Below are 16,184 nucleotides of genomic sequence, written 5' to 3' on the forward strand. Positions count from 1 at the left end.
GAACTGCTGAGTACTCATCCATCTGAGCTTCCACCTGAGGTCTCTGGCAGTGTGGAAGACAGTCTTTAGCCAATTTGATTCACTCCGGTGAAACCAGGAAATGACAGAAATCACCAGAGGCAGCAAAGGCTATGGGCCGGATAAAATCCTGCCCTTGTTTCTGAAGACGTGCTGTAAAACCAGCCACACCTCTAGCCCAGTTCCATTACAATACCTGTATTTATTTCAAAATATAGAAAATCAGCTTCTTTCTATTTTACACATCTCGATCAGGGTCTCAGCCTCAAGGATTGCCCAACCTATCCCCACAACTAAAGTCTTCCAAATCAGGCGATATCCTGATGAATCTCCACTGCATTACCTGCACAATCACATCCTTCTTCGAGAGTGGCAATCAAAACAGCGCACAGAACTCTAAGTGCTGTCTAACCAGTGTTTTGTAAATTTGCAACTTAATGTTCCTGCTTTTATATTCTATGTCCTAACCTATGAAGGCTTGCATGCCATATGCCTTCTTTACCACGTTATCTACCTGTGCAGCCCCTTTAAGGAAAATTTGGACTTAACCCCAAGGTCCTTCTGTTCATCAATATTCCAGTCAAACTGCCCCATCCATCATTGACTGTATACACCCTATCTGGCATTCCCAAAATGCATCACCTCATATATGTTTGGATTAAATTCCACCTGCCAATATTCCGCACAACTTTCCGTTGGATCTACATGTTGGATGACCTTCCTCACTATCCAAAACGCTAGCATCTTTCATGTAACTAATCATACGTTCTACATTCACATCCAAATCGTTAATGTATATCACATCTAAGGTCCCAGAACCTGTTGACACCACTGGTCACAGATTTCCAATCAGAAACGCATCCTTCCATCCCAACCCCTGTCTCGTATCTTCAGGCCTATTTTGGATCTAAAGAACCAGTACACGTTCGATCCCACGTGCCTTAACATTCTGACCAGCCTACCATGCAGAACCTTGTCAAATACCTAACTAAAGTCCATACAGATAAAATCTAATACCCTTGCTTTGTCAATCTTCTTAGTTACCTTCTCAAAAATCTCAATCAAATTTGTGAGGCACGATTTTGCTCCTGCAAAGCCACACTGACTATCCCTGATTAGCCATGCCTTTCTAAATGTATATATAAATCCTATATCCTAAGATTTTCTCCAATCATTTCCCTATCACTGACATAAGGCTCGCCTGCCTGTAGTTGCCTGGAATATCCCTGTTGCCCTTCTGAAATAAATGAATGGCTTTAGCCGTTGTCCAATATTCTAGGCCTCGCCTGCGGCTAATAAAGATTAAAAAAATTATTGTCAGGGCCCCAGTTATCTCTTTGCTTGCTTCTCATAACAAGCTTGGGTAGTTTCCCTCCTTAAACTCACTCATTTCCATGTCATATCATATATATACAGCCGGAAACAGGCCTTTTCGGCCCTCCAAGTCCGTGCCGCCCAGCGATCCCCGTACATTAACACTATCCTACACCCACTAGGGACAATTTTTCACATTTACCCAGCCAATTAACCTACAAACCTGTACGTCTTTGGAGTGTGGGAGGAAACCGAAGATCTCGGAGAAAACCCACGCAGGTCACGGGGAGAACGTACAAACTCCTTACAGTACAGCACCCATAGTCAGGATCAAACCTGAGTCTCCGGCGCTGCATTCGCTGTAAAGCAGCAACTCTACCGCTGCACTACCGTGCCGTCCTTCTCATTGGTGAATGCAGATGAGGAGTGTTCATTTAAGACTGCACCAACATCAGGCTCCACACTCTGATTAAGTCAACCCACTGTAGATCCCACCCTGGCAACCCTCTCACACTCCTGATATACTTATAGATTTATACCTCACGTAATGAATGATGGTTATAGTTTTAGGAGGTCCCAGCTCCAGAACATTGGTACATGAATTCCTCGTGTCAGAGTTACAGGCATTTCAGTGGTGGATGGAATAAACATTTATGACAATGTATTTCTCAGCTGCTTCATCAGAAGATCAGAAATGGGGATGCTCATAGATGATTGCACAATATCTAATTTACAGTTCCTCATCAAAACCTATACTAGTACAAATGATCAAAACACATCTTGGAATGGGTAAGTAACATTTGTATGAAACAAATCTCAATTACCATCTCCAGCAAAAGAGAGCCGATCCCAGATATTCAATGACATTGTCATCAATGACCAGAAACCCAACTGGACCAACCGCTTAAGCACTGTGGCCCAAGAACCGATCAGAGGCTCTGAATCCTGCAATGAATTACTCGTCTCCTTCTGCCTTTCTATGACCCACAAAGCACGTAAAAACCATCACCTGTAGGCCCCTCTCCCAGTCATGATTCAGTCTGTCTTGGAAATATATCGCTCGTCATTCGTCATTGCTTGGAATTAAATTCTGCACTCCCTCCACAACAGATTTTTGGGGCGTCATCTCCAGATTTGTTAAAAACATGGCTCACCACCATCTTCTCAAGAATATTTTGGGATAATCAATCAATATTGGCCTTACTTATAATGTACTCATCTAAAAAATAAATAAATGTAGAATTGCCTTATTGCTGCTATCTTTGTTGGTTGCACTGTATGAGTTATTTGCTAAATTCAGCAAAAGTCCAAGTTCAACAGAATTAATGCCAGCTAAGTGGAAGTACGCTGCAGTTCTAGGCTATGGTTAAAGTCTAAAATTTCCAAATCTCATTTGCAAGGATCATCAAGCGGAAATGGGACACTTGCCAATGGAAGGGAGGAAAAACCAGAGACCGAGTCAAGCTGAATTGTTTATGTATCCTACAATTCAACTTCAGAATGAAATTGGCAAACAAACAAGTCTGCCTTATAATTCAGGCTCAGCGTCTGCAAACAGAGACTTTAATCTTCATCGAATAGCTATTGACAACTAATAAATATTGAAGACTCCAGCAATACATCTGAAATGCCAGGTTCTTTCTAGTGATTTTTTAAATGTACGCTCATAATCAAAAGCTTCAGCCAATCTCAACCCACGAAGACCACCAAAGTAAACCATGGACCGATATTTGTAATGATAGTTGAAAAAAGTATGGCTGTTTGTTTTATAAGACTTGTGTGATTTGCTTTTGTTAAACAGTAGGCAATCAGCTTGCCATCTGTCAATGAGCTGCTATTCCTGATATGTGCTGCCGTTGACCAATTTGTGATGCATGTGTATTTCCCATGGCCTACATATTAAAAATAATATGATAATTTATTGTCTGCATTAATTTGACACAGCATCCAGGAAGTGTATTTGTGAATTCAGATGAACAATGCATGCAAGGCAAAAAATAATAAATCACAAGCTCGCTGACATTTACTCCAGATCGGCAGTGTGGTCATCGACAAGTGGGATAAGGTGTTTTGTACCACACAAAGTAAATAAGTCCAAACCAAGTAAAAGTGTGATTGATTTTTGAATTATTTTTTATCAAAGTACCTTTATAATCATGTTCTCAGTTCTTGGGAAATAAAACTCATCACACTCATGGCCACGTTCCCTTCCCTTTTGTAAATAAGGAGATCTGCAGGCTGAGCTCTGCTTTTGATTACATTATTAGTGAAATGCTGTATCATCAGTTACTAAAGGCGATAGTGTTTCCATACAAAGCACAAACATTATGCACTGACAGTGTAAGGAGTGTATATATATATATATATATATAGGCATAACACAAGTTCTCAACTGGTCTACAATATTTCTTTCAGACAACAATTGAAACATCAGGCTTTCGGATTTTTGTGAGTATAATGGCTCGAGCAATAGCTAAGGCAAAATGCCCCAACTTAAGTCATTCATTTCATAGCATCTTTTGATATTTTAGACTATGCAATATTACTTTGACCTGCAAAATGACTTGCTTGTGCCTGATTCTTTTCAGCCCTCCAAATGCAATGCTCAGGCAAGAATGTTAAAATTATTCTGAAGTGACTATAATAAAAGATATATTTTGTGTTTCTTGTATTACTTTAAATCTGTTCTATGTTCAGAAACAGCTTTGTGTCCTGTGTAAATCCTTAAATCAAAGTCTATTTGCATGTTGTTTACATAGATATATGATGTGTACTTTTTCTAATCAAAATGCAGTAGAGTACAGTACGTGAAGCATTTAGGAGTAGCCCTAGCTTCACACTATCCAGCAAATTGCAAAACAAGGTTAGGTATACAGTGCAATTTTTGACACAGTAATATTAACACAAACTCAGAGGAGATGAAGTTTCAATTTCAGCTGGGTGCAATATGGGCAGTAGCAGATTCAATATACAGCTTGCCCCCTGGATCCCATTGCAAAGGAAAATCGTGTTGTCCCTGTAATTAATGCCTCTAACCCCTCTCACGGCCTATTTTGCATTGCCGCTGAGGCATCTAAAATTCGCAGTGGGGCTTTTAATTTTTAAATTATGTATATTATTTGTGTTTTCAAGAAATGCGGTCAATCAGATATGCTTTGACTATAATCACTATACTTATAATCAAAGTGTTGTGTGGACGTTATTGACTCAATTTTGCAACACTTGGTGGTAATTCAAAAAAGCAGCCTGCCAATTTGATGTAGTTGAAGAAATAACATTGGTCTGCTGGTTTAACCTGCAGCACATCTCAATTATGTATTTTATTGATGACATCCCGTACAACCGGAGAATCTTTACATATTGGCAAAAAATACTAGTTGGTAGGAGGGGGAATATTTACCAGTCCTACATTGTGCCCATGTAGAATGATCAGTCATAAATCATCATGCAATTTCTAAACTTACTATTTAGGATCGTTTATGACAAGCATTGTTATCCATTTAAACCTCTCTATCAGCCCAAGTGCAAATTCTCATTCTTTATAAATGATCAAAATATGTCAAATAAAAAGTGCTCTGTGATGGGCCATGTTTCTGTATAAAGTCAGAAAGCAAAGATTATTTTGTAGATGACCTGATGACCGTTATCCCATGCATACAGAACTTTCTCTTTAGGATTGTAGTCAATCTGAGTGGTATAAGTGTACTCGTTGATGAAGGGTAACTGTGGATTTACCTCAGTGTCCGTGTGAGTATCATAAGCATAAGATACTTGGCCTTCTTTTTCATTATAGGTATCTACTGCATACAAAACACCACAGATGATGAAGCAGTTACCATAGGAATTACGTTTGAGGCCTGTTTTCCACGTTGTCTCCTTCTTCATTGAAAGATCGTTCGGATCTAGTTTACTGATGACGATGATTTCATTCTGGGAGTACTCATAGTACGAGGCAGGGTAAATGACCCAGAGGCCAGTCTCATCAACAGCAAAGTCAATGTCTGAATGTCCTCTCCATTTCCATGGTGTAGTGTCTTCATAAACCACGTCATGAAGCAGTGTCCAGGCTGCCACAAATCGCTGTCTAATATTATACTTAATTATATTCCGGGTAAAAGCCCGATTGTAATACAATGACCCATTGTAAACAACATGGCCTGTTCCAATCCAGTTGTAAGGAAGTTTGTACAAGTTGCTCCATCGTCCTATCGGAAAAGATGACAAGGGAATTAAAACAAAATATTGGTGTGTTCACTCAAAACCAAATTAAATCTATACTTAGAAATCAGATCCTTGCAATAATCTGCTTGATGGAGCCAAACAGTGAGTAAACTCTGTTGGTATGTGGGAATGAAGCCAACCCAATTTGCACTAACAACGTTTAGCATGTACATAGACTGGATCTAAAACATGGTAAAAAGTAAAATGGAAATTGCATGGTTGAATCGTAAGTACACTTTATTTTTCAAGCAAACCAGTTAACAAGCTAAAGTAATCTATTCAGAAGCACTATCTTAAAATGACAATTGACACAAAACATTAGTATCAAGAATATGTCTGTTACACCTCTTGTGATTTTAAAATGTGTTACATCTCACCTTGTTTAAAGTTTTCTAGGTTTCTGAATTCTATTAGGTTGTTTCCATAGTAATAATTGGTCACGTAGATCCTGTTGTCTTTTGCCACGGGATCTTTCATCCAGGCACCCTCATTACGGCCATAACTATGGTGTTTGATAGGTGGTTCGATCATTGACAATGTCCCATAACACTCACCTTCCCTGACTTTGGATAAAAAGAATAGTAGTATGAGTCTCAGACTGTGAGAAACATTGTAGGGTGGAACAGTTACCCGGCACATTTCAACTACAAATTGTTAATTCGGAATGTACTGGGACAGGAAATGATAAGTATTAAATTGAACAATGTTTACAGTGTTATTGAATGGGGTGGGAGCGGAAATAGCGGCAACACATTGAACTTTGTCTGCTTATTGTGCTAATTGTACAAAGAAGCAATGTAAACCCAATGAATCATGCTTCAAAAATGTGGTTCCATTTGCAATGCACACACATTATTTCATTGGGAAAGACATCTCGGTTCATTTATACTAATTGCATTGTATTTTAACAGATGGACTGATGGAAATTTATTGTGCTGTGTATTATCTACATTGTGAGAAAATGAAGAACTCTGAGGTTCGGAAGGATCTGGGTATCTTCCGGCACAAAAGGTGAGTATACAAGCACAACAAGGAACTAGGAATGCTAACGCAATGTTATCATTTATTGTTAAGGAACATAAACTGAATAGTAGGCTGGTTGTGCTTCAGTAATAGGGCATTGGTGAGACCACATCTGGGAGTACTGTGCAAGTTTTGCACAGGCCGCATTGGTTGCATGTCTACCACTAATTGCAAGATGCACACCCAGTTCTGGAGGGCAGATCTTACATCTGGAATCTTGTCTGGTCTCACAGCCCTTGCTATTCCATACTTAACAATACGGTTGGCTGTTAAATACCCTCTAAAATAGCTTGGCAAGTCATTCATGTTGGGGGTAAATAGGGATGAACAGTAAATGCTAGCCTTGCCCCATATGATATATTCAAGTCATGGAAAATATCAAAACAAATTAAAACAAACTAAAAAGATGTCAAAAATATGTCACGATTTAATCCAGTTTGGAGTCAGAATCATAGAGCATGGAAACAGGCCATTCGGTCCAACTCCTCCATGCCAACCAAATTGCTCCTCCAAGCTCGTCCCATTTGCCTGCGTTTGACACAAATTCCTTTAAACTTTTCCTATCCATGTACCTCTCCAAATGACTTAAATGTTATTGCACTTGCCTCAACTACTTCTTCGGGCAACCTGTTCCATATATGTGTTTGACCCTATTCCGATCTGTAAAAATGTTAAATTGTTTGATTGTTATTTAGTACTCTGTGAATGTACCTTTATTTGGCCTGGGGGAGCGTGGGGTTGGCTCCCTGATGGTCTCTGTGGTAGTTGTGCCAGGGGCAGCTGTGGTGGTTGGGCTGCTGGAGATGGAGGACGATGCTGTGGTTAAATTCTCTGTGCTCCTGTCACCTCCCTCAGATTCATGAGAACTCTGAGCCTTCTCTCCCACCTTTGACTCCTGATACTCGGAACGAGGCATCCCTCTCGATGAACTATCTGAAGGAGATTTTTAATAACATTAATCAATCTGGATCCATTTCCAGCACAAAGTGTCACCAGTGAAGGATGCAAGTTTATATGATATATATTTCTAGTCTTACTTTCACAGTCCAGAGACGGTTTTTCTTTCTGGCAAATTATTTCCTTAATTGATAGAGAAAGTAAGAAGGGCACACTGCCTCAACAGAGGACTAAAAAATCAGCAGGCTCAGCATTGAAATAATTGCTTGTAGGTGTAGAGTTCACTGGCCAAAAAGGGTTTGTAGGTGTTTGTAGGTGTAGAGTTCACTGGCCAATTAGGGCTTCTGGCCAGAAGCCCTAATCACATTTACACTAGACATGCTGCCTGACCCGCTGGGGGTCCTGACACGTTGCTGGAAGGTGGATTTACCTTGTCTGTTTTTTGACTGACTGATATGATGGGCTGAATGACCTCCTTCTATGATTATACTTTGCAATGTACTGGATGAGGTTTTATATTCCAGTTGCCTATACTTCAAATTATTAAGTTAAAAGGGTTGAAAATTGTGAACTGAGAAAGACAGGAAAACTCCCCAATGAAACTCCCCAAGGGCGGCACGGTAGCTCAGCGGTAGAGTTGCTGCTTTACAGCGAATGCAGCGCCGGAGACGCAGGTTCGATCCTGACTACGGGTGCTGCACTGTAAGGAGTTTGTACATTCTCCCCGTGACCTGCGTGGGTTTTCTCCGAGATCTTCGGTTTCCTCCCACACTCCAAAGACGTACAGGTATGTAGGTTAATTGGCTGGGTAAAGGTAAAAATTGTCCCTAGTGGGTGTAGGATAGTGTGAATGTGCGGGGATCGCTGGGCGGCACGGACTTGGTGGGCCGAAAAGGCCTGTTTCCGGCTGTATATATATGATATGATATGATACCATCATCTGATGGCAACTTCAGTCACGTTACAATTTCAAAACATCTAATTCAGTTTTATCTTCTCCAAGGATTAGAATTTTTCCATAAACATCATGAATTTATTTTGATTATATATACTTCCTTTGTCCCGCCCCCCTGACATCAGTCTGAAGAAGGGTCTCGACCCAAAACGTCACCCATTCCTTCTCTCCTGAGATGCTGCCTGACCTGCTGAGTTACTCCAGCATTTTCTGAATAAATACCTTCGATTTGTACCAGCATCTGCAGTTATTTTCTTATACTACTTGATTATATATACTTCCAGTTCTGGAATGCATAACAGTTTTGAATCACCCCATTCGCAAAATCAGCTCCATGGGTTTTATCAAGGGTGTGTCAAGTCTCCAGCAGTTTCCATATTAAAAGGGCAATGGATGTTTCAGCTCGACTCTATTTCATATTAATGGCTGAAAGCCTCTTTCCCGATATAAATCTGTTGTACATGCTGTTTGATCAGTTTCTATCCGATCCCCAAGTGGGCATTTGTAGATGATAATGAACTGAGGTGGATGGTCCCAGGGCAATTTGATTGCTGAACCATCCAAATGATCTTGTGTGCTGTAAGATTCTACTGAAATCAACAGATCAGAGTTAACATAGTTGGATTTTTCACAAATCCTATCTCCAAGAATTTTCACTCACGATATTCAGAAATATTTTCTCCAGTGTAAATCAACAAATCGTGCCTTGTTTAGTTCAACTGTAACTAAAAGCTGGAACAAGCATAGAGTTGATAAAACAAGGTGTGGAAAGTGATAGGGTCAGGTTAGCACAACATGGAGATAATGGGGTAGAGATTGTACCCTTGAAATCTGGCTCAATGGGACAACATTCCAGAAGATGCAAAGTAATTTCAGTACCACATCGAATGACCAAACACAATTTCTTTTTCTTCCCCGAGTACACTTTAGTTGTGTGATTGAATGGAAGGAATAGTTGGGGTCCGCCTTTAAAAGTAATTAAAACCAGCCTTGCAGTAGTAAAAAAATTCAACAACTAAAAGGTTGTGGTTGTTAGAGATCAATCATTCTGCCCTAGGACATTACTGCTGGAATTCCTCAGGAAAGCCTAAACACCTTCCGAACTTAAAAGTGACCTTCCTTCCATCATGGTGCCAGAAATGGGAATGATCACTGATGATGGCATAATGTTCACTTCCATTTGTAGGTGTTTAGCAGATCACATCTGAGTGCAACATGAGCCAGAGCACAGAGTAAACCTGGCATGTAGCATCCATGCCAAAAAGGTGCAAGACAAGACAATTTGCTATCTCCTCCTGGACTCCACATCCCCCTACATTTTTCAGAGTTTATTTATCTTCCGCTTTTCCAGTTATGGGAAGAGTCAGTGACGTGAAGCATTGACATTTTCTCCCTGCCCACAATGCCGCGTGAGCGACTCACCGCTTCTGGCATTTTCATTTCTTGTTTATAGAAATGTGCAAGTCAACACGCTTTGTAGCAACATAAACTTAACAAGTTTGGAAAGCTGTAAGTAAACAAGAAATGTTCTAAATGTAACACAACGTGGGTGGTATTTGATCATCGAAAACCTCATTGATGAACTCAAGGGCTTTTTTAACTAGAATATTGTTTTTTTTAAGTGTCCTTTCACTGTAGTTTATTTTACATGACTACCAAAGTTTCCCACAAATTTCCAGAAAACCTTGATCTTTCAGGCTGACCCCATGACTGTACAAGGCTGAAGATGGGGAAAGTCAATCGTATGCATAAATCAGCATCCTCCCTGCATGTCAGATGAATTAGGCATCGGTATTGCTTTTCCCAGTCCAAAGGCACCCACATGAAGATAGCAGATTAAATGCAGGCTGCGGGCTGATTAGATCATTTCAATTCCAACATCCATATAAACTGGGATCTAATTATAGAAATCATCAGAGACTGTTGTTATGGCTCATTTTCCCACTAAAGCCAAGGCACTTGGACATGTTCTCTGGGAAAGCACAAAGACTATGAAGACCTTTTGGCCTTGGACAATCTCCATTTCCCTCCAGGGAGACCTCTTACTTCATCCACTGATATGCAAATTATGCCTCTGCTGGTTAGAGAGAAATGGCTCCTCAGCACAGTAGTGGTGCTGATGGGTAAACGTCCCTGTCAGTGGGCAAGCAGGGCATTAACAGGACAAGCAGAGCGAGCAAGCAAACAGGCCCTTCAGCCCAACTTGCTTACGACACCATGATGCCCCATCGACACGAGTCCTACCTGCCTGCATTAGGCCCATATCCCTCCAAAACCAGTCCTATCCATGTACCTGTCCAAATACCTCTTAAATGTTGTTATAGTACCTGCGTCAACTACTTCCTCTGGCAGCACATTCCATATACCCACCACCGTGTGAAAAAGTTATACCTCAGGTTCCTATTAAATCTCTCCCCTCTCATCTTAAACCTAGGTCCCCTGGTTCTTGATTCCCTTACTCTGGGTAAAAGACCCATCTATTCCCTCATGATCTTATAAACCTCTTTTAGGTCACCACTCATCCAAGGAATAAAGTTCTTGCCTGCACAACCTCTCCCTATAGCTCAGGCCCTCAAACATCCTTGTAAATCTTTTCTGCACTTATCCAGATTAACAGCATCCTTCCTAGAGCAGGGTGACCAAAACGGAACACAGTACTGGAAATGCGACCTGCACATCTTGTACAACTGTAACATAACATCCCAACTTCTACACTCAATACTCTGACTCAACACTCCAGCTCCTGTGTTTTGATCAGGATTCCACTATCTGTTGTTTCTTGTGCCTTCATGTTTAACCCGTTCGATAATAAAATAGCCCAAGTTACCCGCACCTGCTGATAATATCTGCCTGCCACGATACATGGCAGGCAAGAGCTACACCTCTTATGCTTCTCGTAGAAATCCCCTGCAACTCCACCCATCCATCCATCCATTGCCATTCTCACTGTTTTGAGCAGCCAGCTATCAAATTAGATGAGAGATTAGGAGTGTCGGTACTGGAGTAAGCATTGAGGAAATGATGGAAACAAGCAACTGGAGTAGAAATACTAAATGGAATCTCCTTTATTTTTATTTGTTGTCAGGATGTGCTTGAAACTGCCAAAACCATATTTATTGTCCATTCCTCACTTTTCTGAGAAGGGCGGGGGCACAAATTATCCAGATTATCTTGGAGGAGGAACAGGGTGTAAATGATGTGAGAAGCTGCAAACAAACAATTGAACTAGATCTCTACTTATGAAAATGTTACAGCAAACTAGATCGTTTATTTTTACCAACACATTTACGTCAAGATCAAAAGTACCAGATTTTCCTCTGTAATTCAGGCCTAATCATGCTTGCATTTAAGTACTTTAATGCTGTATATAAATATTTTGTTGCTGAAAAACCATCGATTATAAACGGTGGTTATTGAACATTAAAGAGCCAAATTAGTCACTCCAAATCTTGCAAACCGTTTAATGAATAATTCAGTGTCATATACTGCAAGTGTATGAAGATGAACAGAAAACTGTGTGTTGCTTCAGGTAATGAAAATTCCACCATATAATCAGAATAAATTATTTTTAAGGTAATGACTAAAACATTTCCTTAATTGGCAATGATATAATGCTTATTGCTTTTGTTTGATTCAAGTTTTACGTCCATGTAAATGTCCCTAAGTTAAACGTGTTTATGCCCTAACTTGTCCAGCTTTTAAAACATTTACCTAAAGTGCTTTGAAATTATTGTTTCAGACTTCTGTAATAAATCTGCATGATTGATTAGTTGGGCATTATGATGACATTTCTGTGGGACCAAAAGACAAGAGGGAAGGCAAAGAAATGCAAAAGTCCATAAATGGGTAGTGTGGGTCAACAAAGAATTTGCAGAAGTTTCTTGCACACAAGGTCTAGACATAATGCGTTTCAAAATCAACCTTGCATACCCCAGGCCTCCCACTGTAGAGTCTTGAAAATTAATTGCCATTGCCATGTAGATAAATCTCCCGGAGCTGATCAATTTATATCCGAGGACACTGTGGGAAGCTAGAGAAGAACTTGGAGGTGCCCTAGCTGAGATATACGAATCATCATTTGACTCGGGTGAGGGGCCAGAAGCCTGGAGGGCAATGAAAGTTGTCCCCTCTATTTAAGAAGGTTTGCAAGGAAAAGCTGGGAACAGTAAACCAGTGAGTTCCTGGAGAGTATTCTGAGGTATGAGCATGGCTCTGTACGTGGGAGTTCAGGTCTAATGAAGCAGATTGAGTTTTTGAAGTAACCGAAAAGCTTGAGGAGGGCAAAGCCGTAGACAATGTCTATATGGATTTCATCAAGACCTTTAGTATAAGAAAATAACTGCAGATGCTGGTAAAAATCGAAGGTATTTATTCACAAAATGCTGGAGTAACTCAGCAGGTCAGGCAGCATCTCAGGAGAGAAGGAATGGGCGACATTTCGGGTCGAGACCCTTCTTCAGACTGATTCTGAGACCTTTGATCGGGTTTGGCATGGTAGACTGCTTTGGAAGATTACATTGCATGGGATCCACGGAGAGCTAGCTGCTTGGATAAAGAATTGGTTTAATGGAAGGAAGCAGAGGGTGATGGTGGAAGGATGTTTTATCGGACTGGAGGCCTGAGACTAGTGGTGTGCCTCAGGGACCTATGCTGGGCCTATGCTTTTTGTGGATTACATTAATAATTTAGATGAGAATGTAGAAGGCATGAATACCAAGTATGCAGATGACACTAAAGTAGGTGGTGCCATTAATAGCAAGGATGGTTATCAAAACTTGCAGCAGGATCTTGATCAGTTGGACAAGTGGTCTAAGGAATGGTCAATAGAGCTTAACGCAGATAAGTGCGAGTTGTTGCATTTTGGGAAATCAGACAAGGGTAGGCCCTTCACGTTGAATGCCAGGGCCCCAGGGAGTATTGCAGAGCGGAGGAATCGAGGAGTGCAGGCACATAAATTCTTGAAAGTGGCATCACAGGGGGATAGGGTGGTCAAGAAGGCTTTGGGTATGTTGGCCTTCATCAGTCAGAGAATTGAATATAGAAGTTGGGATGTTATGTTACAGTTATTCAAGATATTGGTAAGACTATTTTTGGAGTATTGTGTTCAGATTTGGTCACCGTACCACAAGAAGAATGCAGAGAAAGAGTGTAGAGAAGATTAACGAGGTGGTTTCCAGAACTTGAGTGCTTAAGCTATAGGCAGAGGTTGGATAGACGAGGACTTTATTCGTTGGAGCACAGGAGGCTGAGGGATGATCTTAAAGAGGTGTACAAGATCATGAGGGGAATGGATAAAGTAAACGCACAGAGTTTTTTACCTAGAATAGGGGAATCAAGAACCCGAGGACATAGGTTTAAGGTGAAGGGCGAAAGATTTAATAGGAACCTGAACGGGTATCTTTTTCACGCAGAGGGCGGTGGGCATATGCAAAAGCTGCCAGATGAGGTACTATAACAACATTTTAAAAACAGATTTAGAGGGATACGAGGCTAATGCGGGAAAGTGGGACTAGTGGGACATTTGGGTCGACAAGGGCAAGTAGGGTCTTAAGGTCTGTTTCTGTGGTGCATAACTCTTATGTATTTCCCTTTTAAGAACACTGTGTATAGTTTGAGCGTGTCCAGTATCTCAGGCACGGCAATAAAGAAAGGCAGAAGGCAGGACAATTCTGCTTCCCAGCCATTGTGGAACCGCTGATTCCCAGCTGCTAGATGGACCACTGCACACACAACCAACCGCACACACACTCCATTCAATCAAAAACCTACACACCCTAAACACTCATACTTCCGTTTCTCACCCCACAAACCTGTCACTCTCCGACACGCACACGCACACACACACACACACACACACACACACACACACACACAGACCTGGTGTAATACGGTCATGGCAGGAACTCTAGCCAATCATTTTAATCTTTAAAAGTTTCCCTCAGGGACAGGAATCAGAATGCAAGGGATCCTCTATTGTGTTTATCATCCCTCCGGAGGGGTATGCTTCAGGAAAAGCACTCGGGAAAGAATAATACTAAACTACAGGAAAAACCTGTTGGCAGGCAGGAACAGTCCGATCAGGAAATGACAGCATTGCTCCTTGAAGTTTGCAAGCACTGACTGTGGAAACAGGATGCACACCAGAATATTCTTTATGGCTTGAATTGTTTAAAGCTCTTACATTTAATCTTAGCCCCCCACCCCTGCCTCTGTTTTTTTTTGTATTGTTCTCCCCAGAGTTTGTCGGAACTTTAGGAATGCCATTCAACTGAGAGAGTGGAGATAATCCAGATTACAGACTAACCCTCAGAAGCACCCCCCTTAATGAAACAGATGCTGGAATATAGAAGAAAGAAACAGAATGCTGGAAGAACTCAGCAGGTCTGGCGAATCTGCGGAATTGATTGCCACAGACGGCTGTGGAGGCTAAGTCATTGGGTATTTTTAAAGCGGAGATTGACAGGTTCTTGACTAGTATGGGTGCGAAAGGTTTTGGGGAGAATGGGTTGAGAAGGAAAGATAGATCAGTCATGATTGAATGGCAGAGTAGACTCGATGGTCCAAATGGCCTAATTCTGCTCCAATGACTTATGAGGTCAAGCAGTATCTGCAGAGGCAAAGGGTGCAAGACATGTTTTGGGTCAAGACCTTGTATCAGGACTGAGAGAGAACAAGAAAAATCAACAGTAGATAGCAGTAGGTAGGGGATGGAAGAGGCGCTGGTAAATTATAGATAGGACCAGGTGGGGAGGAGATGGTGGGCAGGTAAGACCAGGTGGGGGAGGGAGTGAGACAAAGGCTGATAGGAGATAGGTGGACCCAGATGGGAAGAAGTTGATGGGCAAATAGAACCAGGCATGACCCATAACAGCATTGATGTACAGAGGGATCTTGGGATCCAAGTCCATAACTCCCTGAAAGTGGCAAAACAAGTAAATTGAGCAGTAAAAACATATGGTAATGCTTGCATTTATTTGTCAAGACATTGAGTATAAGAGTCAAGAAGACATGGTGCAGCTTTATAAAACTTTGGTTAGGTTGCATTTGGAGTGATGTGGCAGTTCTGGTCACCCCATTACAGGAAGGATGTTGAGGCCCTGGAAAGGTTGCAGGAGAAGTTTACCACAATACTGTCTAGGTTAGAGGATAGTAAACTATAATGAAAGGTTGAACAAAATTTGAATTGTTTTCTCTGGAGTGTTAGAGGTTGAAGGGAGACCTTATATACTATGTATATTATGAGAGGCTTTCATAGCATAAAATCTTCTTCCCAAGATGGAAATGTCAAAGACTAAAGGGCAAAGTTTAAAAGAGATGTACAGGGTAGTTTTTTTAAAAAGCACAGCGCGATGGGTGTGTGTAACACGCTGCAGGGGTGATGGTGAATGCAGATACCATTGTGGCATTCAAGAGACTGTTGGTTATGCACATGGATATGCAAGGAATAGAGGGCTATGGATGACGTGCAGGCTGAGGAGATGAGTTAGATCATGTTCAGTGCAGACAATGGGTCACAGGGCCTGTTCCTGTGCTGGACGGTATGTGACTGCAACTGAAAAGATGGTTTAACAGCTTCACTCGTACATTTTATGATGGAGAGACTAAATTCTACTCTGTATTTCCGACCATCAAATCAAACCTGATCAGGGAGAATGATTTTATGAATGTGTGGAAAACCTTTCCAACTAAATGATATGAAAACTATTCTGAGATTATGCTCAGTGTGAATAAGGAGATTTTGAAACTGGGTCTCCAG

At 41.1% G+C, this 16,184-nt stretch overlaps 1 protein-coding gene across 1 annotated transcript in view; it reads right to left on the reverse strand.

The window, feature by feature from the left end:
• Window positions 1–2,977: 2,977 nt before the first annotated feature.
• LOC144608385 (olfactomedin-like protein 2A) overlaps window positions 2,978–16,184 on the reverse strand; it is a 41,013-nt gene continuing 27,806 nt past the window's right edge. Inside the window, exons 6-8 of the mRNA XM_078426097.1 lie at window positions 7,288–7,509; window positions 5,931–6,116; window positions 2,978–5,537 (exon numbers count right to left, since the gene is read on the reverse strand). Of these exons, the coding sequence (XP_078282223.1) occupies window positions 4,936–5,537; window positions 5,931–6,116; window positions 7,288–7,509 (1,010 nt within the window). The 3' untranslated portion in view covers window positions 2,978–4,935. The remainder of the gene's footprint in view (window positions 5,538–5,930; window positions 6,117–7,287; window positions 7,510–16,184) is intronic.

Source organism: Rhinoraja longicauda, chromosome 31 (genome assembly GCF_053455715.1).
Source record: "Rhinoraja longicauda isolate Sanriku21f chromosome 31, sRhiLon1.1, whole genome shotgun sequence".
Lineage (NCBI taxonomy): Eukaryota > Metazoa > Chordata > Chondrichthyes > Rajiformes > Arhynchobatidae > Rhinoraja > Rhinoraja longicauda.